Here is a 23,910-nt window from a genome sequence, read left to right on the forward strand (position 1 = left end):
GCAGTGGCCTGCCTCGTTCTGGTTCCTGCTTCGCCGTTTGGTTCCTCACAGAGGTCGTCCGCCCGAATCGCCCATTGGGGACCCTGGTGCTTGGCGTCCGGGTCGTCCTCCTGACCTGTCCACCCGGACGCCTCGTGTTTGGTGGCCTGGATGGCCACCAGTCTGGGGTTCAGGGGGGCGGCGTGCCCTCCTCCGGACCCCCTTCCGCCCACCCCTGCCTGTGTTAATTAGTGTCTGTTTTTTTTCGTTTAGGCACGTCTGGGAGCCGTGCCTTTGGGGGGGGGGGGTACTGTCATGATCCTGCCGCTTAGCACGAGCTGTGCGGGTGCCCGTGCGGCTGCGCTAATTGGGAGGCACACACCTGTGCCTCATGCGGGCTGATCATCCCCCGTATATATAGGACCCGGTGACGACTGGTCCTTCGCCAGTTCGTTGAGCTTCATGCCCCGTTCCAGCACTCTCGTATCCCTGATTGAACCTGTGTGTACCGACCTTCGTCCGTTCTCCGACCAACCCCGTAAGCCTGACTCCTTCGATACTTCTGCCTGCGTTGATTGTTCTCCCGTGTACCGACTCCTGCCTGTCCGCTCATCTGCTCTCTCGCCTGACGTCACAACTACCGCTGCTGCACCGGACTGCCTGCTCGATCCCCGACCTCTGCATACAATAAACGTGTCTCTTCTTGAACTACCTTGCGTCTTCCGAGTTCCTGCATTTGGGTCCTACCTCTCGTTCCGATGGGACGTGACACTGTGTGACCGACGACTGACAGTTTATTTTCTTTTTTTTAAATATGCATTGGACTCCTTTGAGAACAATGCATATTAGAAAAAAAAAAGTTTGTCGGAGAGAGGTTTACCCAAGATTAACGTGCGGCTGCAACACGCTTCATGTACGATGGAGATGACTCCCTGTCGTTTTTTTTATTTTTTAAACACATTCTTCTCAAATGAGCCAACTTGGCATTATAAATACTTCTAGGGAATTTGAGATCGAGAAGAATAATTCCTACCTGAACTGAAGTGATCGCTACACAGTCGTGTGTATTTGGTTGGGCACCATCCATCACATTTAATTGCCGAAATCCATCGACCTTTTCCCATCTTTTCAGTTGGTATTCCATAGGATGATTCCTTTGAATAGCTATCTCGTCTGTTAAAACAACCAACAGCACAACAAGTCTCGGGCATTGTGAACATTCTGCTCCGGTTCAATGTCCCCCACACTGTCGAGCACCTCTAATTTGACTGGCAATATCGCTCCGCGATAATTGTGACGTCACGTGCATGCGCTCTATAGGCCTTTAGCAGGTATATACTATGTGATTTAATTACCTTATGAGCGGCAGCCACCGTTTTTTTCCTTTTCTTTCAATGGGAATCTGAAGAAAGATAAATCTGGACAGGTTTCCTGTCAATGTGTGCACAATGGAACACAGCATTGAGGCATTTTGTTGGCGAACTTTCACAGAAAAGTCTTGAACAAGAAACACGTGTTATTTGTTTAGGTCCGAAGTAGAATTATCACGTGACCCGTCACGTCACGGGAGAACAACCGGATTTCGGTCTTCAGGTGTGACGGTCTGAGCGCATCCCGGTACTGCAGTCTCTTTGTGAGTAATTCGCATGCGCGTATGTTTTGTAAATTTCCGGCCATTTTTAAACACGAGTGTTCATGTTCGCAATGGACGCCTCAGAAAAACGAACACAGCACACGTACATATATGTGTATATCCTTTTTTTTTTATCAACTTTTGTTTTAAGGTTCGGGCTAAGTTATAACGCATTTTAACTCCCTCTATGTAGAAGAAGGGGAATTATGAGACCGGGACATTTCCCAGTCATGGTCTGCTTACATACACAAAATTCCCTTGTTAGCAACGCATGCGCATTCATCACAAGGAGCCTTTTCAGCACAGGGGAGCTCTCAGACAGTCACACCGGCACCGACAGGAGTGAACCATTCCGGAGAGGTTGCGGAGGTGAGACATATATGTACGTCTTGGACACATCTTATTCGGGGTTAAACCATTAAAGATGATGACAGTCTTATGTTACGGTAAGAGTTGCATAACACGTTTAATACCATTAATGTTGTATATACTCTTTGACTACGCATATACTGAGAGTTCAACGTCAGTCATGCGCAGCCATTGGAATCGTCGTCTGCGTCCTCTTCCCGGTCTTTAACCAACATAATTGCAGTGGTTAACTATTATGTTAAAGACATGTGTGAACAGGTGGTGAAGTATTTTCAGCGTCAGATAAAGACGAAAGACGGTGCTGAGGTGACCTGGTCACACGCTGTGAACACCAGGAGCAAACTGGTCGAAGCGCTCCAAGGTGGGACATGTTTTCTTTTTACCCAGTACAGTGAATTCACCACACTTAACTTACGAAATTTTATTAATAATCCATCAAGCATAATTGCTGCAATAAAACAAAGCTAGTCATTACCAGTCGGCCCTGAATACAATGAGAAATTGCTACAGCAGCTGCATGATTTGATTGTACTCGCAATAATTCTAATACCTGACCTCCACAACCTGATCACCACCACTTTCTGTTCCACCTGCTTCCTTTAGTGCCATTGAGTAATGCAAACTAAAGCCAGCCGACATTACAACAGCTTCTTCCCTCTTGCCAATGGCTAGGTTTCCAATGACGTCACCACCCTTAGACCAATCGGATAAATTAACGATGGGAAAAAAATTCATGCTTCACCTATATCACCTGTGTTTTCTGACCTCTGTGACACATGAGATGGTGTAATTGACCCCTGGGTGGATTTTGCGCAATCCACGTCACTGACCAATCAGAGGCCAGAGATCTGCATAAACCACGCCCCTTCCCTCAGACAACGTTGCATGGTCCAGTATAGCTTTTGTTAGCGTTTTATCGCGTATTTGGGTTCTTTAACAATAGATATGGTTAAGAGGTGTAGTCACGGACTTTATAATAGTGACGACAGGTATCCTGAAAGGCTAGTTGGTGGAGTTCAATTCGTAGCCTTTCCAAAACCGAAGACCCAGTACGAAAAATGTCTTTGATGGATCAAACTTTGTGTAAGACCGCATCATCAACTGAATCCATCTAAAATCAACCGGAACAGAAGACCGAGTACGAAAATGTCTTTGATGGATAAAACTTTGAGGAAGACCGCATGAGCAACTACAAAATCCATCAACCGGAACAGATATTTTTGCACGAAGGTAAACCCTGAATTTGATTTTCAATACATGTCTCATATAAATGAATTAGCAGTTCTTCGCTTGCATAATATAGCTACGTGTGAATGATTGTCACACTTAATCTGTGTTGAGCGATATTTTGCGATGATCTGACTGCACAAACGTGTCCCAATGTTCGCGGCTAATTAGCTAAGCTAAACCGGACTAGCAGTCCTAAAAGCCTTCGACGTGCACCGAGACACCAAGACTGAAGGAAGGATGTTTGAGGACACTAAAGTAGTGATTGTCGTACTCGGTCGGGACTTGCGTGGGTTCGGCACTAATTCAAGAATAATTATTGAGGGGAGCGCGTGATGTTACACAAAGAAAACGAGAGAATCAACTCGTAAATCAAGCCTCGCCTTCTTTTCCTTTATACGGTGGTTCACAAACGGCTATACAGATACATATACAGAATCTGCACACAAGTGTGATATGTAACACGAAAATAGGAAACTGTCAATGACGAATTCGTGTTTGTGTTATAATATATTATGTGGCTTCTCTGTCTTCCTCTGACTCTGGAAAGACCTCGCGCTAATATCAATGGTTTCTCCGTCGATATGCATGTAAATACCATTGAAATACCCCTCGCTGAAATACTTGAACCCTTCTGTCTGCTTTTCAACGATATTTCACTGTTAGCTAAGAATGCGAGTGAGAAATTAGCCGATAAATCGGACAGTTTCGCTCTATTCCTCTCTTGCTGCGCTGATATTTTTCCTAATTGTTTGTCTGACGTCAGCGCACGTGGCGTGATGTCACTTCAGGAGGCGTGGTTAAGTGCCCTGTACGGAGGGGTCAATAGGAAACCTATCCATAACGTCTTAAACAGTTAACTTATGAGTTCATTGCAACATGCTGCCAGTTTTGCACAATACTGTACTGTAGTTAAACCTACATTATACGTACCGTCAGTTTTTTCACGCTGCACTGTTTGCATACTGTTGTTGAATACTACTGGCCACGTATATGTTTGAGAACTCTGCATTATTTGCCCAATCATCGCTGTACTGGATCATTGTGATATTAATTACTTTAAGTTGTTCTAAATGGAGGAATCAGCAATATTTGCACGATTACCATGATGTCAGTGGTACACTTTCCTTGTTCAATGACTCTCCCCACATCTTTTTAAAATCAAAATATACATTTCATCATTGCGACTGTTTGTTGTCGTACTAACTACTGGAGACAAATTCCTTGTGTCTTGGCCGGCAAAGTTTATTTTAATTCTGAAAGTATGTTTGAAATCAGCTGTATTCTTGTGATTGTAAATGTGATGCATATATAACACACAGAAGATCCACTTATATAGGAATTATACAGGGGAACAAAGCCTCCACTGCACTCAGAAGGCTGACTCGTATCCCGCAAACTACTATTTGCCACTTCCATGGATTTACTGTCTGTAGTGGGATTCAAATCAAATCTGGTCTCACAATGCCTCAGCCACAACTACAGTATTATCATCTGAATATTGGTAGAAATGTTTTACACAGACAATAAAGAAAACTCCTTGTACCTATAATGTGTTAGGTCCCAATCTTATGATTGAGGCTGACATAATTGTGAGAGGTCATGACCCCAAGGAGCCAGTCATGGGCCACCCTCCTGACACTGACAGTGACATCACACTGAAGGAGTGGCTCGAAGGTGTCAAGATGTATGGCAAAGGAATCAAACTAGACTTCAAGAGGTGATTTATAATCAGGTAACGTTCTTTCAAAGTGATGAAAGCTGCCATGTATTTCCAACCCATTTTGGTCCTTCCATGCAGCATGGAGGCTCTTTCTCTTTCTGTGGGCCTGTTGCAGGAAGTGCAGGCTCAGTTCACCTCTCCGGTATGGATCAATGCTGATATCCTCCGAGGACCTGGAAGTCAAGTCAGCCCATTGGAGCCTCAAGTTTTCTTAGCTGCTGTGAGGACCCTTCCCACTAATGTTGTACTTTCCCTTGGCTGGACCACAAAGTGGGATGCAGGAACTGATAATTCAGGTGAGAACACATTGGTTCGTGATGTTGACAGTGGGAATGCATATGACAAGATTTCAGTGATGATGTCACTGACAACTGTTTCATTCTTTTTTTGTGTGTTGGGTGGTGGGGTGTAGGCTGAAGTCATTGATTCCATAGGCTGTTTCATACTCCTTCTGCTGTTAATAAGTAACAGGACATTATCAAATCAAATCAAAACCCTTTAATGTCATTATATGCTGTACATACAATAAAATGATGAGTGCTTCTCCAGAAGGTGCATGTGTGAAGAAAATAGAATAAATATAGAAGAACATCTTAGATAAAAACAACGGATAAAATACTTACATCAAAGTACAGTTATTGCTAAAATAAATAAATACATGCACATTGTGTATTTTTTTTTTTTTTTATACTCACTGTCCAGGCTTTGGTAGATTATTAAAACCAAGGAAAGCAAACAAAAGTGCAGTTGCATAATATTACATTACAGTCCTGTTATGTTCAGTGGTTTTGAGTTCAAGGAGTTGATGGCTCTGGGGAAAAAACTGTCTTTGAGTCTGGTCATTAGGTCCATCCATCCATCCATCCATCCATCCATCCATCTTCTACCGATTATCAGAGATCAGATTGCAAGAGCAGTAGCTTTGACAGGGATGCCCAGACTTTCCTTTCCCCAGCCATTTCATCCAGCTCTTCCGAGGGGATCCCAAGGCTTTCCAAGGACAGGCAAGATATAGTCAGGGTGTCCTGGGTCATCCCCGGTGTCTTTCTAGGCAGCATCTGAATCAGATTGCCCTCGCCAAATCGTCTGGCTCTTCTCAATGCGGAGGAACAGCGGCTCTACTCTGAGCACCTCCCTGATGACACAGGTTGTCACCCTATCTCTAAGGGAGAAGCCCAGCCATCCTGTGAAGGAAACTAATTTTGTCCGCTTGTATCCGTAATCTTGCTGTTTCGTTCATGAGTCACAATTTGTGACCATATCCGAGGGTAGAAACGTAGATTGATTTACAGTACCACAATGGACCGATACAAAGTATGCATCACTGCAGACGTTGCATCGATCTGCCTGTCGATCTCCCGCTCCATTCTTCACTCACTTGTGAACAAGACGCCGAGATACTTGAACTCCTCCACTTGGGGGCAGGATCTCATCGCCGACACGGAGAGGGCTTGCCACCCTTTTCTAAATGAGGATCATGGCCTCAGGTTTGGTGGTGATGGTTCTCATCCCAGCCTCTTCATACTCTGCTGAGAACCGCTCCAATCAGAGTTGCAGATCACAGCTTGATGAAGCCAACAGAACTACATAATCTGCAAAAACCAAAGATGCAACACTGAGGCCACCAAAACTGACACCCTCTCTGCCTCAGCTACACCTAGAGATTCTGTCCATAAAAGTTATGAACCAAATCCATGACTCAGAGCAGCCTTGGCAGAGTCCAACTCTCATCAGAAAGGAGTCATTTGCTTCATCGACCACCATAGCTACATTCCACTTGCCCAGCCGGTAACCATCTGCTGCCTCAGGAGTCCCACAGGCCAAAAAGGCCCAACAGGTCTCCTTGTTTAGCTTGACGGCATCCCTCACCAATGGTGTCCATCAACTGCTTCGGGGATTAACTCCACGATAGGCACCGACCACCATATGGCCATGGCTCCAGTCTGGCGCCATAGCAATGGAGGAGCAGAACATGGTCCACTCAGACTGAATGTCCCCCGCCTCACTTGGAACATGACCAAAGTTCTTTCGGAGGTGGTAGTTGAAACTCTATCTGACAAGGGATTCTGCAAGATGTTCCCAGCAGACCCTCAGAATACATTTGGGCCTGCTACATCAGAATCAGCTTTGATGGCCAAGTCTATAAAAACATGCAAGAAATTTTTCTCCGGCAGTTAGTGCTGAACAAAGAACAAGGAACAACAACATAGGAACAAGAACAAATAAGAGACATTTCTGTTTGTAGGAACTATTCCTTACAAGACAAGCAAGATGTAAAATCTATACAGATAAGTGTTAACAATGTAAATTGTGCAAAGGGAGCAGTTTACATGTGCGATCTACAAAACATAAAAAATACAAATGTAAAAAACTTCCTGTCGATACGCAGACTCATCGCTGTCTTTGAGGGTGATGACCACAGTGTCATCTGTGAACTTCACCTGTTTGACAGTCGGATGCCACGAGGTGCAGTCATTCATGTAGAGTGACCAGAGGGGAGAGGACACAACCTTGGGGTCCCCTGATGCTGATAGTGGGCGTGGATAAGTTGGTGTCCCTCAGCCTCACCTGGTGTGTCCTGCCCGTCAGGAAGTTGTAGATCCACCGGGAGATGGCAAGCGAGATGCTGAGCTGGAGAAGTTTGGAGGAGAGGAGTTCAGGGATGATTGTGTGAAACGCAGAGTCCACGAACAGGATCCTCGCATAGGTACCCTCGCTGTCAAGATGTTCAAGGATGAAGTGCAGACCCATGTCGACGGCATCATCCACAGACCTGTTTGCTCAATAGGCAAACTGCAGTAGGTCAAGTTGGGAACCTGTGATGCTCTTGAGGTGGTCCAGCACAAGGCGTTCAAAAGACTTCATGACCACAGATGTCAAGGCAACAGGCGTGTAGTCATTAAGACCTGAGACAGTTTTTTTTTTTCTTTCTCCAGGCTAGTATCCCCCCCCACCAATTGGAGCCAACTTACCACCAGGTGTTGATCAGTTGACAGCGCCACCCTTCTTTTAACCCAAGTGTCCATGCGGCCACAAGTCAAATGACATGACCACAAAGTCAATCATCGAACGCCAACCTTGGGTGTCCTGATGGCAAGTACACATATGAACACCCTTATGCCTGAACATGGTGTTCGTTATAGACAATCCGTGATGAGCGCAGAAGTCCAATAACAGAACACCGCTCTGGCGTTCTTCCCAGTTATCCCCTTGCAGGTCTCACTGTCATCGCCCACATGAGCATTGAAGTCCCCCAGCAAAACGATGGAGTCCCCAGAGGGGCACTCTCCAGCTCTCCCACGAATGACTCCAAAAAGGGTGGAGACACTGAACTGTTGTTTGGTGTATAGGCACAAACAACAGTCAGGACCCATTGGCCCACCCAAACGCAGAGGGAGGCTACCCTCTTGTCCACCAGGGTAAACCCCAAAGTCCAGGCACCAAGCAGGGGGGCAATAAGTCTCCCTACACCTGTTTGGCGTCAGGTGTGGACTTCCGAATGGAACAGAGTCAAACAACTCTCGAGGACAAGTACCGGAGCCCAAGTGGTGTGTGAAGACGGGTCTAACTATATCTTGTCAGAATTTCTTGACCTCGCACACCAGCTCGGGCTCCATCCCTGCCATAGAGGTGACATTCCATATCCCTAGAGCTAATTTCTATAGCTGGGAATTGGACTGCCAAGGTCCCCATCTCCGGCTAAAGCCCAGCTCACATTGCACCTGAGCCCTATGGCCCCTCTCACAGCTGATGAACCCATGGTTATCCTTTCAGGGTGTGCCTACACTCACTGATGGTCACGAGCTGAGGAATGAGTTTCCTCCGCAAGGTGTCCGTGCTCTCTCTTACAAATAGGGTGAGAAGCTCGGTCATCCGGGAGGGACTCAGTGTCCAGCTGCTGCCCCTCCACATTGAGAGATTGAGGTGCCTGGGTAATCTGATTCAGATGGTTCCCGGACGCCTCCCTGGTGAGGTGTTCCGGGCATCTCTCACTGGAAAGAGACCGCGAGGATGACATAGGACACTTTGAAGCAACTTTGTCTCTCGTCTGGGGTGGGAATGTCTCAGGATCCCCCCCGGAAAAGCTGGATGAAGTGGTTGGGGAAAGGGAAGTCTGGCCATCCCTGCTAAAGCTTTTGCCCCTGCGACCCCACCCAGAAAGCAGTAGAAGATGGATGGATGGGTCTTGATGGTTTTCTGAGAATCTACTACATCTACTTCACCTATGAAAAATCTCCTAAAAATCTGGATGAATGTGGTTAGTCACAATAGACTTATTATTTTGAACAGTACTGTGTTTTCATGTTGAAGTGCTACGGGCCGTAGCCTTAGTTGTGGTCCCAGCAGAACTTAAAGCACTATGTCATCTGTGAACATCATGGTCCAAGGGGATTACAGTCTAACCTCATCTCCCGACCAAAGCCAGGTGCCCGTAGAAGGAAAGGTTAACACAGTATTTTCGCAACACTGGCATTCTCATTGAATGAAAATACCTCAAAGTTTCCCAGTTGGCCCGTGAGCATTGGAGAAAGTTTGTCAATTTTACTCTCAAAATGGAAGGCAAAAATACACAAATGAAAAATGTGGATGAACACAGGATGTTTTTACCAGTGCAGGAAAGATCTTTTTTTGTTGTTGTTGTTGAGCGTAACAGCCAGCTGCTCTGCCTTTTGTGTCACACATCTATCGTGTATTTTACTGCTTCAAATCTTCACTTTAGCTCTCTACACGCTAACCTCAACCTGGAATTTCCAAAAGGAACTGAACTTTGCAGTCACAAGTTAGTCACTATGAAAAATAAGACAGAAAAGCAGATGTTTAAAAAAAAAAAAAAAGTTTCCAGAGCGTAACAGTTGCATCATGTCAACTGGCTTGGAACATTTAAAGGGCCCAAAGGTCATACAATGAAGTTGAATTTATTTAAAAAATGCCTCAGTGACATTGCTGAAATCTTGTGTCCTGAAAACAAAAATCAACAAATCGTGTCAGACCTTCAACTTTCCACACTTTTGAACAGAGAATAGCGGACATATGTATGGCTACTAATTCACACCTGCACACAGACCTCCAATCATGTTAGTGTTTTAGTGTTGCACTCGATGAGAGTTGTGTCATATAAGACAAGACTTAGTTGAACTGTGTGAGAGAGAACACACATTTTTAATTTAAAAAAAAATTAGTGGTCTGTGGTCTTGGTACTCTGTATAAGTTGGTTTTTCTTATCATGTTGGTGTGCGACGTTTACAATAAGACTGGATGAGCAAAGGTATGTGTGTGATGATCATGTGTATGATGTTCTTTGGTTCTTTCATGTGTATGATGTGGTTCTTCACCGTAGCACAGTAAAAAATGTGGCTCTTGATTAGTTGGCCACCCTGCGCAAAACTATCAAAACAATGGCCCCACAAGTCACGAGACTAACCAGTCCTCACCCCAAGTCCTCTTAGTGGAGAATAAAGCTGTTGGCCAATGGCTGTCTTACTAGAACCCTCTCCCTACTTTCATTGTTTACTTGGGTCTTTCCAAAATGCTGCATGTATGTTCACATTTTTAAGTACAACAAGACTTTCACTGCGACATATTTTTCAGGCTACAGTTGGGAAATGGTGCATGAGATGGAGGACATATGTCGAGGATTGCAACATCTTGTCACCTTCCCAGTAAGGGGAGCCCTTTTGGCCCAGTCTGTCTCTGAGCTCACATGGCTGCTGCAACAGTCAGACAGGTGACTATCTCACACACATTATTTTGTTGTTGTTGTAATGTTAATGGATTAATATAACCACTTGAGATATAACATCTTGTACATATGATACAATTGTTAGATTGTTATAAGAAAAATACAATCAACTTTGAAACTGGCCTATATACAGTAACTCGTAGAAACAAACGTGAAATCTTTTAGACCGGCATTGTTTTTTGAGCACAAGGATCTTGCTGCCGCTGCAGGAAGATAATGACATTTGTTTGTTTGTGTGTGTGTGTGTGCGTGTGTGTCCTAAGGTGTCTGGAAAGTTTACAGAAAGACCACGATTAAAAATTTCAGTCAGCTTCAGTACTTTCTCTCCGTGGAGTTTCTACAAACAGTACATATATACACTATACAGTCTATTTTGATGGTCTCATGTTGCTGAATGACCTGACAAAAATATTTCAAATAGCTAAAGTGTATAGGTGTACCTAATATTGTGACAAAGAACTTACTGTTATTACAGTAGAGTGGTAGATTAGAGTCTATTTGTTGTTGTCTGGAACTGTACGAAGGGGTCGTTGTGATTGGTGTCCAAATTTCAGCAGTAGAGCTGTTCATTTTAGATGAATTAGAATAATTTAAATGTTATCTTTCTTTTGGGTTAGAGCTACAGGATCTGTCTCACAGTTCTGAGGAACGGTGTCCCGCCTGTGTGGAGTTAGCATGTTCTCCCCATGCTTGCGTAGGTTTTGTCCGGGCACTCCGGTTTCCTCCCACATCTCAAAAACATGCATTAATTGGAGACTCTAAATTGTCCTTAGTTGTGATTGTGAGTGTGACAGTTTTTTGTCTCTGTGCCCGGGCGATCGGTTGGCATCCAGTTCAGGGATTACCCCGCCTCCTGCCCGATGATAGCTGGAATAGGTTCCAGGACTCCCATGACCCTTGTGAGGATAAACAGCTCAGAAAATGGATGGATGTACAGGAACAACCCACGAAACATACAAAAAGCTGCAAGCCTCCCAGGAACTACAAACTGTTAGCACACAACTTTTAACAATTATGGACAGACACATTTAAGCTACTGAGGTACACGTGTGTCTGCACGACTCAAGGTCATTTTGTCAACTTAAGGTAGTCATGGTCTCCTGCATGAAGTGGATGGTAAAGTACAGGAAAATTACCTGCCAGTTATATGTATTTATCTGCGATCAACAGCTGCTACTACAAGGGTGATATGCAAGTAAAGAAATTAAATGCTCCAATGGATCCATCCAATGGATGCTCGTGGAAAAGTACAGAGAAGGTCAGAAGGAGCTACGTTGTATCTTTGTAGACCTAGTGAAAGCCTATGACAGAGTACCAAGAGAGGAACTGCGCAAGTCGGTGTGGCGGAGAAATATGTTAGAATAGTACAGGACATGTATGAGGGCAGGAGAACAATGGTGAGATGTGCCGTAGGTGTGTCAGAAGAATTGAAGGTGGAGGTGGGACTGCATCAGGGTTCCGGGCCCAGCCCCTTCCTGTTTGCGGTAGTAATGCATAGGCTGATAGACGAGGTTAGACTGGAATCCCCTTAGACCATGATGTTCGCAGGTGATATTGTGACCTGCAGTGAAAGCAGGGAACAGGCGGAGGAACAATTAGAAAGATGGAGGCACGCACTGGAAAGGAGAGGAATGAAGATTGGCTGAAATAAAACAGAATATATGTTAGTGAATGAGCGGGCAGGAGGAGGAAGAGTGAAGCTCCAGGGAGAAGAGATAGCAAGGGTGGATGACTTCAAATACTTGGGGCCAACAATACAGAGCAATGGTGAGTGTGGTAAGCAAGTGAAGAAACAGGTCCAAGCGGGATGGAACAGTTGGCGGAAGGTGTCTGGTGTTTCTATGTGACAGAAGAGTATCCGCGAGGATGAAGTGCAGAGTTTATAAAACATTGGTGAGACCGGCCATGATGTACAGATTAGAGACGGTGGCTCTGAAGCAACAACAGGAAGCAGAACTGGTGGTAGCAGAAATGAAGATGCTAAGGTTCTCGCTTGGTGTGAACAGGTTGTATAGGATTAGAAATGAGCTCATTAGAGGGACAGCCAAAGTTGGATGTTTTGGAGACCAGGTGTCAGGTTCACCAATCAGACATTCATTAAACAGGACAAAAAAGGAAGCAAAGACGCCAGTTCAAGTCTCGCAAGGAGAGAGGAGAGGAACTGTCTCGTACAATTCACCACTGTACTCTCTGATTATCCTCTCCTCAGCGCCTCTATTTATTTAGTTTTAGGACGCCCCTTATTTACATGGATGTTACAAAAAGGAGACGGCAAGCAAAACAGTTGGAAACAAGGTGTTCATGTAAGTGTGCATGTGTGGAAGATTGCTGAATACATGTGTGGTCATCATTTCTTTAACAGGCAGCATTTCTAGCAGTTCTGATGATTAGACGTTTTTGTTCTTGCTATCTCCTACTAGGAGGCTGCCACGTTATCTAGAGCAGAGCAAAGCATTTCTTTATTGGAAGCAGATGTATGATAATTATGATCTCACTTATTCCTACATTTCCCCCTTGTTTATCCTACATTTGCTTCTACGTTTTCAAGAGCAGAGCAAAGCATTCTTCATTGCAGGCAGGTCAAAGCATTCATTGCAGACAGAGCAACAACTGAATTGGAGCAGAGCCAAGCATTTCTTCATTGCAGGCAGGAACAGTAACTGAATTTGAGCAGAGGAAAGCATTTCTTCATTGCAGGCAGAAACAGTTACTTAATTATATTTACAATTATTTCTACATTATCGTCCTGTTTATCCTACATGTGCTCAAATCCCCTCATCTTCTAATAGATCATCCTTTCGGCTTTATTGTACAGAGTCATATTCATGAAAACAAACATAGATACACTCAGGAAAATATAGCACTAATTACTTGTAATCTTCTGGATCAGAGAACAGGTCTGGAAGAGAAGTCATAACGTCATCATCGTGGTCAACAGTATCACTGTCATTACCCTGTTGTGCCAATAGTAGATACATTTCTGCCAATTTTGAATTTGTCGGAGCAATAGCAGTGGTTATAAGTTGGTTAAGTGATGCCTTTATGCAGGAAATACAACATCATCCACACAATGCAAGAATAGCTGCAAACAGCAATAGAAACTAGGACAGATGACACCAAATTTTTGGCTAATGTGTTTACACCACAGTGCTTCTTCATCTTGTGGTTCAGGGTGCGTAGGCCTTGAATGGCCCTTGTGAGTGACCCATAAGGTGCTGTGATATTTGGAATAAACAACACTTGTCACCGAACATTGAGCAGTTGCCACCCTTCTCGGCCAGGAGCATGTCGACCGCTATGCGGTGCTGGAACGTCATGAGTGAGGTTGCAGCTGGTTGTTCCCTTATGGCAATAAAGCCTGATTCCGTATAATTACCTAGTTTCTGTACATTGTAATGTATGTAGATTCCGTCAACGTTTTTATTAAGAGTTATCCATAACAAGATGGATTCCCATCCTGTAGCAATTTCGTTAACCAGTCTTTACTCATCTGGTACGCCGTTGGGATGCCATTTGCATCAATGTATGTCGGATCGCCATCTTTCCAAGAGGACCTTCACCTCTGGGAGAACCCAAGGGGAGGTCGAAAGATTGATGCGGCCAATTGTATATCCTCTGCTTTGGATGGAAACACAGTCACAGATAAGAGCAGTGATATCAGTGCACAGCTTCCTGCTGCATTTATCAGTGTGTCATGCAACTTTTGACCAGCACACCACCACCACACATCGATGCATGAGAGCAGTGGGGCAGTTTGCAGATGGCTATCATGACACCATCTTTTATTGAGACTTCCCACCTTAAAATCTGTCCCTGTAAAGCTAACACAGGAGAAATTAGCCAATGCAACATTAGTAGAAAATATCAGTTTATCATTTACTGCCTTAGTTGTTGGATATACACTTTTCTATTTCTGACAAGTGGTGTTAGGAGTTGTTTGTCATTACCTCCAGGGTACACTGTGTTGGGATTTCTGCTGGAATGAAATGGAATTAGTGGCCCTTGCATGTGATGTCATGATAGTTTACCTTGTTAGCTGCATACCACATTAATAATTTTTTTTCCGATTTGTAAAAAAAAAAAAAAAAAAGATAAAAATAATAATGAAAAAATGTTCCTCAGGCTTTTTTGGTTAAAATACTCCCTCCATAGTATATGTACTCTTTTGTATGGCATTCGGGTTTAAGGTAGCATTAAATTGGCAAATGGTGAGAAGAAAATGGGGGTTTCCTTTAGCATAAGCCCATAGATGGAATCCCCAGCAATTAGACTCTGCCAAGGAATTGAAAAAGTGCTTAACTGATTCATTGGAAGGCACACATGGAGTCCTCCCCTCATGCCTCAGTGACCCCCGCATAGTTGTTTACCAATGTTATTTGAAATGAGGTTGCGTTTCTTTATCTTATGTGTGGTAGGCATCGTTGACTGGCCATAATTATTGGTTCTGCTGTTATGTATTTTTGTCAGCTTTACAGTTGTCCAAAAGTAGCATATGTACAAAAATATCATTACGGCTGTCAATGTTGCAGCCCAACATGCTATCATATTATTTACCCATTTTGAAGTCATGCCAACCAAGTCACCCCTAAATGAGTATGGTGTCTTTTAAATCTTCACCAGCCTTCAGGTATTTTCAGATACTATAAATCTGCACCCACCGTATGCTGGACTTTTCTCACCTTTCCCTTTGGGTGAATCAGCTGAGCTGACCTTTTAACAGTGTGTTAGGTGTAGCCACGTGTTTCTTTCTGCTATTTTGTGCATGTCATTCAGCTCTTGCTGAGTCTATGCCAGTGTTCAGGTAAAACTGCATGTACAGTAGATGTTAATTCATAAACAGACATAGGATGCATAGACAAATGGTAGTAATAAAGTTGTTAAAGCACAGTAACTTGTTACATTTTTTTTTTTCTGATGGTTTAGTGCAGGGGTGTCAAACTCATTTCTCTTGCGGGCCACGTTGTAGTTCGGGTTTCCCTCAGAGGGACATTTTGAGTGCAGGCGGCGTGGGATCGATTCCCGCTCACTTATGGTGTCGACATCTGCACTTCTACTGGCTGGCGACCACTTTGGGGTGTAGTCTGCCCCTGCCCAAAGTTATCTGGGATTGCCTCCAGCTCTCCGAATAAATGCACAAGGGTTGCGTGAGGAAAGGCATCCGGCGTAAAAAAAAAAAACAAAAACAAAAAAAAAGACAGTTACTGCCGCACCACCATGACAATGGCACAAAAATGGTTTTACACATCAATGGTTTGTTTCCAGTCCTATCAAATTGATACATGTGAAATTTCCTAGTGACACGCCATTAGAAAACAATGTTTTTTGTTTTTCAAAAGAAATTAATGGATACACAGAATTCCCCCAACTTTTTTTTCTTTTTTGCATTTGTTATCAATTAATAGCACTGGTATTATCTCTGGATCCGTGCAAACGACACAATCTTTTGGATACGATTTTTATATGTAGTTTTCCAATTTGTTTTTTATTTTTAGGTGGGACCTTGAGTGGTTCTCACAGGTACCACTCGAACAGGAAAATGAAAATAACTGGTAGCGTTTTCATCCAACACCCAAAAGCAAAATTTAACTGTTTAGTCACCATTATGACAGCATTCTCACTCCCATGTGTAACCGGACTACAGCGACCTTGGCAGTGGGAATGAGAACAGCTATCTTAAAATTGGCCATTAAAAACGAATTAGTTTTGTTTGTGTTCAAAATGGTTTCAAAAGCAATAACTTTTCTACAATCAACAAATGAACTCAAGTACCCCTTTTTGCAATTTTTTAAGCTGTTTGGGGTTGTTAACTTCTGAAAGGGACGCACTTGTGAGTTTTTTTTCTTTCTTCATCATTTGTCTATCTCTCATTGTGTGGAAAATATTGGTAATTTGTATGGTCTCCCAAACAGCGTTTTCAATGGAATGAGACCCTTACGTGCTTGTAATGTATGTATAGTTAGACTAAATCTATCATTGTGTCTAAATTGCCCTTACATGTGATTCTGAGTGCATTTGTTTGTCTCCATGTGGCCTCCGATTGGCTGGAAACCAGGTCAGGGTGTGCCCTGCCCCCTGCCTGTTGACAGCTGGGATAGGTTCCAGCACTCCCTGCGACCCTTGTGAGGATAAGCGGCTAAGAAAATGGATGGAGGGGTGGATGTGTAGCTTGAGGAAACGGACCACGTTTTAGATGCATATTCCCTTGTGGATTATGTCGCGCACAGGTCAAACAAGCCCTACATTTTTTTTTTTGCATACAAGTTAAATCCATGGATCGTATAATTTGTACCAGGGCCACCATTCCCCCTGTTGAGATCTGAGACTTCCCATGGTTCAAGATTGCCGCCTACTTAAAAAATGTTTTTGATCGAATTTTTTTTTTTTGTGTGTCTGTGCTGACCTTTATTTTTCCACATTTTTAGTTCTGCTGGTAAGCTTTGTTGTTGCATTTTGTTTAACACATCATCTGAAAGTATGTCTTCATTTGTTGCATGGTCAGCTAATCCCATAAAGGTTTTGGCTGCTACTTCTTTTGCTGTTTTATCTGTAAATCCATTTCCTCATGATACTTTGTCTGTATTTGATGTGTCTACTGTACATTTACATATGGCTATTTCTTTTGGTAATTGATCTGGTATGAGCAAATTTTGTAGTAGCTCTGCATGTGTCACTGTGTTCCTTGTAGTTGTCACTATTCCTCAATTTTTCCAGTATTGTCTGTGTAGATTGTGATACCACCGTGAATACAGCAGCATCTGGTTTCAGATTGTTTTAAGACTGTCCAATAAGATTTTGTCTGTACAGTTCAGTCGTCCCAATCCAAATCTGGTTCTTTTTCTGTCCAATCAGGAGCATTTCGTACCACCAATACAAATTGTCCCAAACTCTTCCACTCCTGTTAAGTTCTTCATGACGTGTGTGGTGGTGTCCATTCCTTGTGTAATGCATTTAGTTTGTCAGTCATTCTTGTTCCTGCCACCGCGACTGATGTACCATCTGAGTACAGATAATCAATCATGATTTTGTCTGGTGTGGGCTGTTATAAGTTTACAGTATCTTATACTAAATTTTCACTTGCAATGAGTCACTTCCTACGTCATTTTGTGGTTGTTCAAACATGTCTCGAGCAGTTTGCAGCAAGAGATCTCCTGTTCTTCTGGGAGGTTTGTTTGGAATATCTAAGGTGTAATAACAGAGTGCTGGGTTCCTATTTTGTAAGATATTTAACTGTCCTTCCAGTTATTCCTTTTTTTCTTTTTACTTCTATATTTCCTGTCAGAGAGGGAATCAAGCCTAGTCCTAGTTTCAGCAATCCATCTCTTCCCAACAAACGTATGGGGCAAATTTAAAAAGTCGCATTTTGGGAGCATTAGTTGTGACATTTTTGATGGGGAGATGGCTGCTCTAGTTATGCGGTGGTGGGTGTTTTGTTTTTCACGTGAAATGTGACCATTTTCTCTATAACAGCAGCAAATAATTTCTTTTTGATCAAATTTGCATCCCCTCCCAATTACTCTTCCCCTGCCTCTTCCTCATCTGCGGCCACAATTATTAAATGTTTTGCATTAAGCTCCATAAATTTCTCCTTCCTCTGTCAGAAAGGTGTCAACTTTCTTTTTCGTATTTTGTAGCTTTCTTTCTGCATGTAGTGCTTGGTTAACGTATTGTTACAGGCTGCCAGCCGGTTTATCAACCCAATGTTTTTCAATCCATAGTTTTGTAGGATTATTTGAATTCGCATGAAGAGCATATTTTAATTACCCTTCATACACACTCCTGTGTTCTTCAGGAATGCCACTGTTAGCTTTAAAACGTGCAGTCATTCCAATTCTATATTCTTCAAATGGTTCATTGTTGTTTTATTTTGCTCTTCCAATGGCAGAAAAAATTTGCTTTTTGTTTAACTCTAGCAGATGTGCGCGATATTAACCCTGGAACTCCCTGCTGCTGTGAGAAAGTACTTTGCTGTCATTCAAATTTGTTGTACTTCCACACCATTTAAGTGGTAAGATTTTCTCAAGTCTTCCGTTCCTTGGATGAATTATGTTACATCAACTTTATGAGATGTGATACCTTTTTATGGCCGTTTTCACACCATCTTGAGTCTTTTTTTTTTTTTTTGGTATGTGTGTGTTTCTCTTATTTTATCCTGCAGGTTAACTATATATATTTTTTGTGTGTATGTTGAGCTGGCCAGCAAAGTCATATTGTGTTATCCACAAATTTAGATGTTTTATTTTAGTAGCAAACCTTCACTCCATATGTGTTCTTCACATGGTAAAAGGCAGTTTTAGTAATTGATTGAACTGTTGAAACTGACCCTTGAGGGACCCCTCAGGTCATTGCCATATGTTGAGATTAAGCACTTCCAATGGTTACAAAGTAGCTCAATTCCTCCAGGTAGGACCTGAACCATTTAAGGACTGTTCCATTTAGTCCTTCCCACATTTCCAACCTGATTAGCAGTATTTTGTTATCTACCATATCAAAAGCCGCACTGATATCCAACATGACCAAAATTAAGACCTTTCCTGAGTCAGTATTCAACCTTATATTATTTAGTACTTTGGTAAGATCAGATTCTGTACAGTGATGAGTTTGGAAACTGAATGTTGTCAAAAAGTCAATTTTAATTAAATAAATTGCTGAGTTGATTAAACATAACTAACTAAGGGAGAAGAAAGAAAGGGAGATGAGATGAGTCTATAGCTTGCTAACATAGAAGTGTCAATTTCTCTTTTTTTTTTTTTTTTTTTTTAGAAGAGGCTTAATAGCAGCTACTTTAAGAGCTTTAGGAAACTCGAACATGCTTAAAAGTGTCTGAAAGCTAGGTTTTTTCGATTGACTACTATTTCTGCTGAGAAAAGTTGTCAATTATTGAAATAATTGAAAATGCACTGGATGTTGTGAAAACCTTCCACCGTGCAAAAAAAAAAAAAGTTCAAATAAGTCATTAGAACCCCAACATTCTGAAATGTATACACAAGATTAAGTATCATCTAACATTTCAATGCAACAGTGCAACGTGTTATTTGGGAATAAAATGACATCTGCTTTTTCAATGTTGAACTAAAGTAAACAAAAACAGCTTTGCCCATATGTAGCATTGAAAAAGCTCTATAGTGAGCAAGTGGAACAAACAGGCTAAACTTTCCACTTATCCGATAAGCCTGATTCGCATCAGCCGAATAATTAGCATTTTATGCTGATTGGCTGATAAACCCCTACTTGAGCCTTCACCTCTGCTTCCTCAAAGGAAGGCATGTCTGTAGAATTGAGGAAATATTCCCCCCACCAACTCACAATGTCCCGAGTTGAGGTCAACAGTGCCCCATTTTCATTATACACAGTATTGATGGTGCACTGCTTCCCCTTCCTGAGATGCCAAATGGTGAACCAGAAATTCCTCAAAGCTACCCAGAAGTCTTCCTCCATGGCCTCACCGATCTCCTCCCACACCAGAGGTTTTTGCCTCAGCGACCCTCCATGCCGCTTGGCCAACCTGGTACCCATCAGCTGCCTCAGGAGTCCCACAGGCCAAAAAAGCCTCTTTCAAATCGATGTCATCAATCACTATAGGTGTCCATCAACGGGGTCAGGGATTGCCACCCCAATATGCACCTTACGGCCACAGCTCCACTCAGCCGCCTCAGCAAAAGAGGTGCAGAACATAGTCCACTCGGACTCAATGTTCCCCACCGCCCCCAAAACGTGGGTGAAGTTCTGTAAAAGGTGGGAGTTGAAAACGATGAACAAATGACAATCTAGTGTGTCCTGCTGCCAAGTGCACATGTGGACACCCTTATGCTTGAACGTAAGTGCTTGTTATGGACAAGCCATGATGAGAACAGAACTCTAATAACAGAATAACACTCTCATTCTGATCCGGGGGCATTCTTCTCAATCACACCCTTTTAGCTTTCATTGTCATTGTCCACATGAGCATTGAAGTCCCCCAGCAGAACGATGGAGTCACCTCCTCCAAGGGCTACAAAAAGGGTGGGTCATGTGTACTGTTTGCTTCATAGGTACAAACAACAGTCAGGATCCATTCCCAACCACATGAACCAGCCTCAGTCAAGCCTCTCGTCCAAAACGTACATGTGCCAAGCCAAGGGGGCAATAGGTATACCCAAACTTGCTCGGCGCTTCTCACCATGAACAACTCCTGAGTGGAAAGTTTCTCAAGAGGACTGTAAAAGTATATTGGTGGATCCAAATGTAAACCAAAATTGGCCTTCTTTAGCCACTGGGATTGAGAAAAATGTGTTACTTATTTACAACGGTAAATATGATTGCGTCTGGTCAGAGGGAATTCAGCTAAGTGTAAGGGTCAGGCACAGGTGCCCTCTGTACGACCGCACTGTTTATAGCTTGTAAATCTTGGAACATCCCTGCCATCCCACTGAGGGTCGTGCTTTCTTTACTGAAAAGATTGGAGTATTGCAAGGTGACTCGTAGCATGGTATAATTGCGCCTGCCTTTTCCATATCTTCTATCACAGGCTTTATTCCCTCATATGCGTTGGGTTTTAGAGGGTATTGTCTAATGCACAGTCGGTATTCAGATTTTGGTCTTATTTGTACTGGTACGGTCCCTTTTATCAGTCCTACAGCAGATGGCCCTTTTGACCATAACTCATCCAGACCTGCTGGATTTCACCTCTATTAAGGTGGTAAGACTGTCTTAAATTCTTTATTTTTCAACAAATTGGGTAATGTTGGCATTGTTGGAAGTTAACCCTTCAATGGCCTTTTTGACTTCCTCCATAGTCCAAGTCCTATAGACAAAAATAGTTGGGTCGGCGTCGTCTCGTGTGTCTTGGTGGGCCACTTATATTATTGGAAAAAGGTCTTCCTCATCAGGAGTGAAAGGTATTTCCTGAGGTGCAGTCTACACCAGAGAAAGTACTCCTTCTAAGGTTTTAGACCAGGGGTCACCAACGTGGTGCCCCCGGGCGAATGGTAGCCCGCGAAAACCACATAAGGCGCAAACAGGTCATGTAGCCCTTCATACGATCAGTGCTCACGAAGTTGCCCTCAGCCTCAAAAAGGTTGCTGAGCCATGTTTTAGACCAAGTTCAGTCTCTCCCATTTGATCTCATTAAAGTTGTGGGTAGAGAGGAGCGTGTACACTCTCTCTGTTCTCTATTTTCAACTTTCCTTTGTTGTCATGAAGTCGGTCCTGTGTCATCCTCTTTGAGACGTCATTTCATTTTTTTTTTCCCTCAACTTCCTCTCTCCATTTGTACACTTTTTCTTTCTTTGCCTCATTTTAAATAGTCTCTCAAAAATTATTATTCACTTTTGTTGTGTGCAGGTATTCTTTAACAGTGTGGACCGGCCAGAACGATGAACTAAAAGTACAGGACCTGCTCCCTTACAGAACATGTATTGATGTCAGGAGGATCTGCTACGACATACCAGAAGCGCTAAGGACAGAGCTGATAAAGGAGACTGTTCAAGATGAGACCTGAATAGTCAATATTCAGGCTGGAAATGGGAACCTGCAAACCTTTTGACATTTACTGTACCACATTTTCGTATTCACACAAGCAGAGGTGGGTCGTAACGTGCTACAATTACTCAGTTACATTCACTCAAGTAACATTTTTGATAGACTACTTGTACTCTAAGTGCACCATACTTTTTACTTGAGTATTTGTGAAAAAAATACTTTAGTGTGTTTCAGTGATCATCATGCAGTTTACTAGTTTTATTTATCCATTAGTGTGTGTACGATTTTACTTTTAGATGCCATCTTCAACTTCTGCATGGAGCACATGTTGGGCCAACATGATCGCTGTCATTTAACTCTAATTCAGATCATCAGATGACACGAACCGGTCACATGACTGCACATAGCCTTTGCAAGCCAATCAAAATTAATTATTTGTTGGGGGGAGTCAACCATGCAAGTTTGTTTACTCTACAGTCTCAAAAAATACATCTTTGTTAGGCAGCTCTTAAATTGTGAGTGCCCAAATATGGGCACTTCAGGCCACTTCTTACTTGAGTAAACACCTTGGGGCAAGTTGCAGATGTTTTTTTTTTTTTTTTAATTTTATTTTTTTTTTCCTATTTTGGCAGTGGATTTGACAGTATTACCCCCATCCTATCGTGTCACACACACACACACACACTAAAGGGCTCTTTATACTCACGCAAGTGCCGACTGTGCTGACATCATATATATATATATATATTATTTTTTTAAATTCATGGTGATTTAAAAAAAAATCTAGTTACTCATGTAACAGCGTTGGCCTCACAGTTCTGAGGACCCTGCATGGGTTTTCTCCGGCACTCCAGTTTCCTCCCACATCCCAAAAACATGCATTATTAATTGGACACTCTAAATTGCCATTAGGTGTGATTGTGGCAGTTTGTCTCTATGTGCCCTGCGATTGGCTGGCAACCAATTCAGATTGTACCCCACCTCCTGCCCAATGACAGCTGGGATGGGCTCCAGCAATCCCCGTGACCCTTATGAGGATAAGCGGCTAAGAACATGGATGGATGGATATTATTCTCATGTAACTACTTCAGTGTTTCACTACTCCAATCACCTCTGAACACATTGTTTGATTTTTCTGAATATAAATGACATGGTGATGTAATCATGACTTAATGTGTTTTGTTTTTGCACAACATTTTCTGATTTGACAAATGTATTTGGTACCAGTAAAACTGCTGCTATGACTGTCCATGCTAATCTCAGGCGTCTTTCTGTATTTGGATAATAACTGATTTTTATGGCAACACTGTATGTAGTATGTTGGAGTTATTTACTTTTCGTAAATTACAGCTATTTTGTGCATATACTGTATACAATTCCTTTGCCTCTTCATTTGCTTTCTTAATGGATTAAGTAATTTTGCATATGCACTGTGAAGTGACATTTTATCAGTTTTGTAGCATTTGGTGGAATAGACCCCCTCCAGTGAAATCATACCACTAACATTTACCAATATAATTTATCTTGTTTTTTTATTGTTTATTTAAATAAATTAATACCTCAAAATAAGGTGAATTACTGGTTAATAACTGAGCTAATTGGCTGTAGTCCAACATCGGTTAGTGCTCTGTTATCCAAATTGCCAGTTTGTACATTTGTTTCCTTGAAGCAAATTCTGTATGCTCAAAAAGTCAGGTTGCTATTGGCAACATTTGCACAACATTCATCTCAAAGCTCTACAGTAGGACATCACATTGTTATAACATATGGCTTTGTTTTGAA

At 42.6% G+C, this 23,910-nt stretch overlaps 1 protein-coding gene across 5 annotated transcripts; it reads left to right on the top strand.

The window, feature by feature from the left end:
* The first annotated feature begins 1,577 nt into the window (after positions 1–1,577).
* On the top strand, positions 1,578–23,684 carry fam151b (family with sequence similarity 151 member B). Of its 5 annotated transcripts, none has more exons than XM_061817659.1 (6): positions 1,578–2,058; positions 2,226–2,342; positions 4,769–4,928; positions 5,010–5,227; positions 10,521–10,656; positions 21,991–23,684. In XM_061817659.1, the coding sequence occupies exons 1-6, from the start codon at positions 2,037–2,039 to the stop codon at positions 22,145–22,147; spliced, it is 810 nt and encodes a 269-aa protein (XP_061673643.1). In that variant the 5' UTR covers positions 1,578–2,036; the 3' UTR covers positions 22,148–23,684. The 5 variants fall into 5 exon arrangements, with proteins under 5 accessions (XP_061673643.1, XP_061673640.1, XP_061673641.1 ...); XM_061817656.1 differs by having other exon boundaries at positions 1,578–1,981; positions 21,991–23,683; XM_061817657.1 differs by lacking the exon at positions 21,991–23,684 and adding an exon at positions 16,724–19,185 and having other exon boundaries at positions 1,578–1,981.
* Positions 23,685–23,910: the final 226 nt, after the last annotated feature.

This window comes from Syngnathoides biaculeatus, chromosome 4 (genome assembly GCF_019802595.1).
Source record: "Syngnathoides biaculeatus isolate LvHL_M chromosome 4, ASM1980259v1, whole genome shotgun sequence".
NCBI classification, from domain to species: Eukaryota; Metazoa; Chordata; class Actinopteri; order Syngnathiformes; family Syngnathidae; genus Syngnathoides; species Syngnathoides biaculeatus.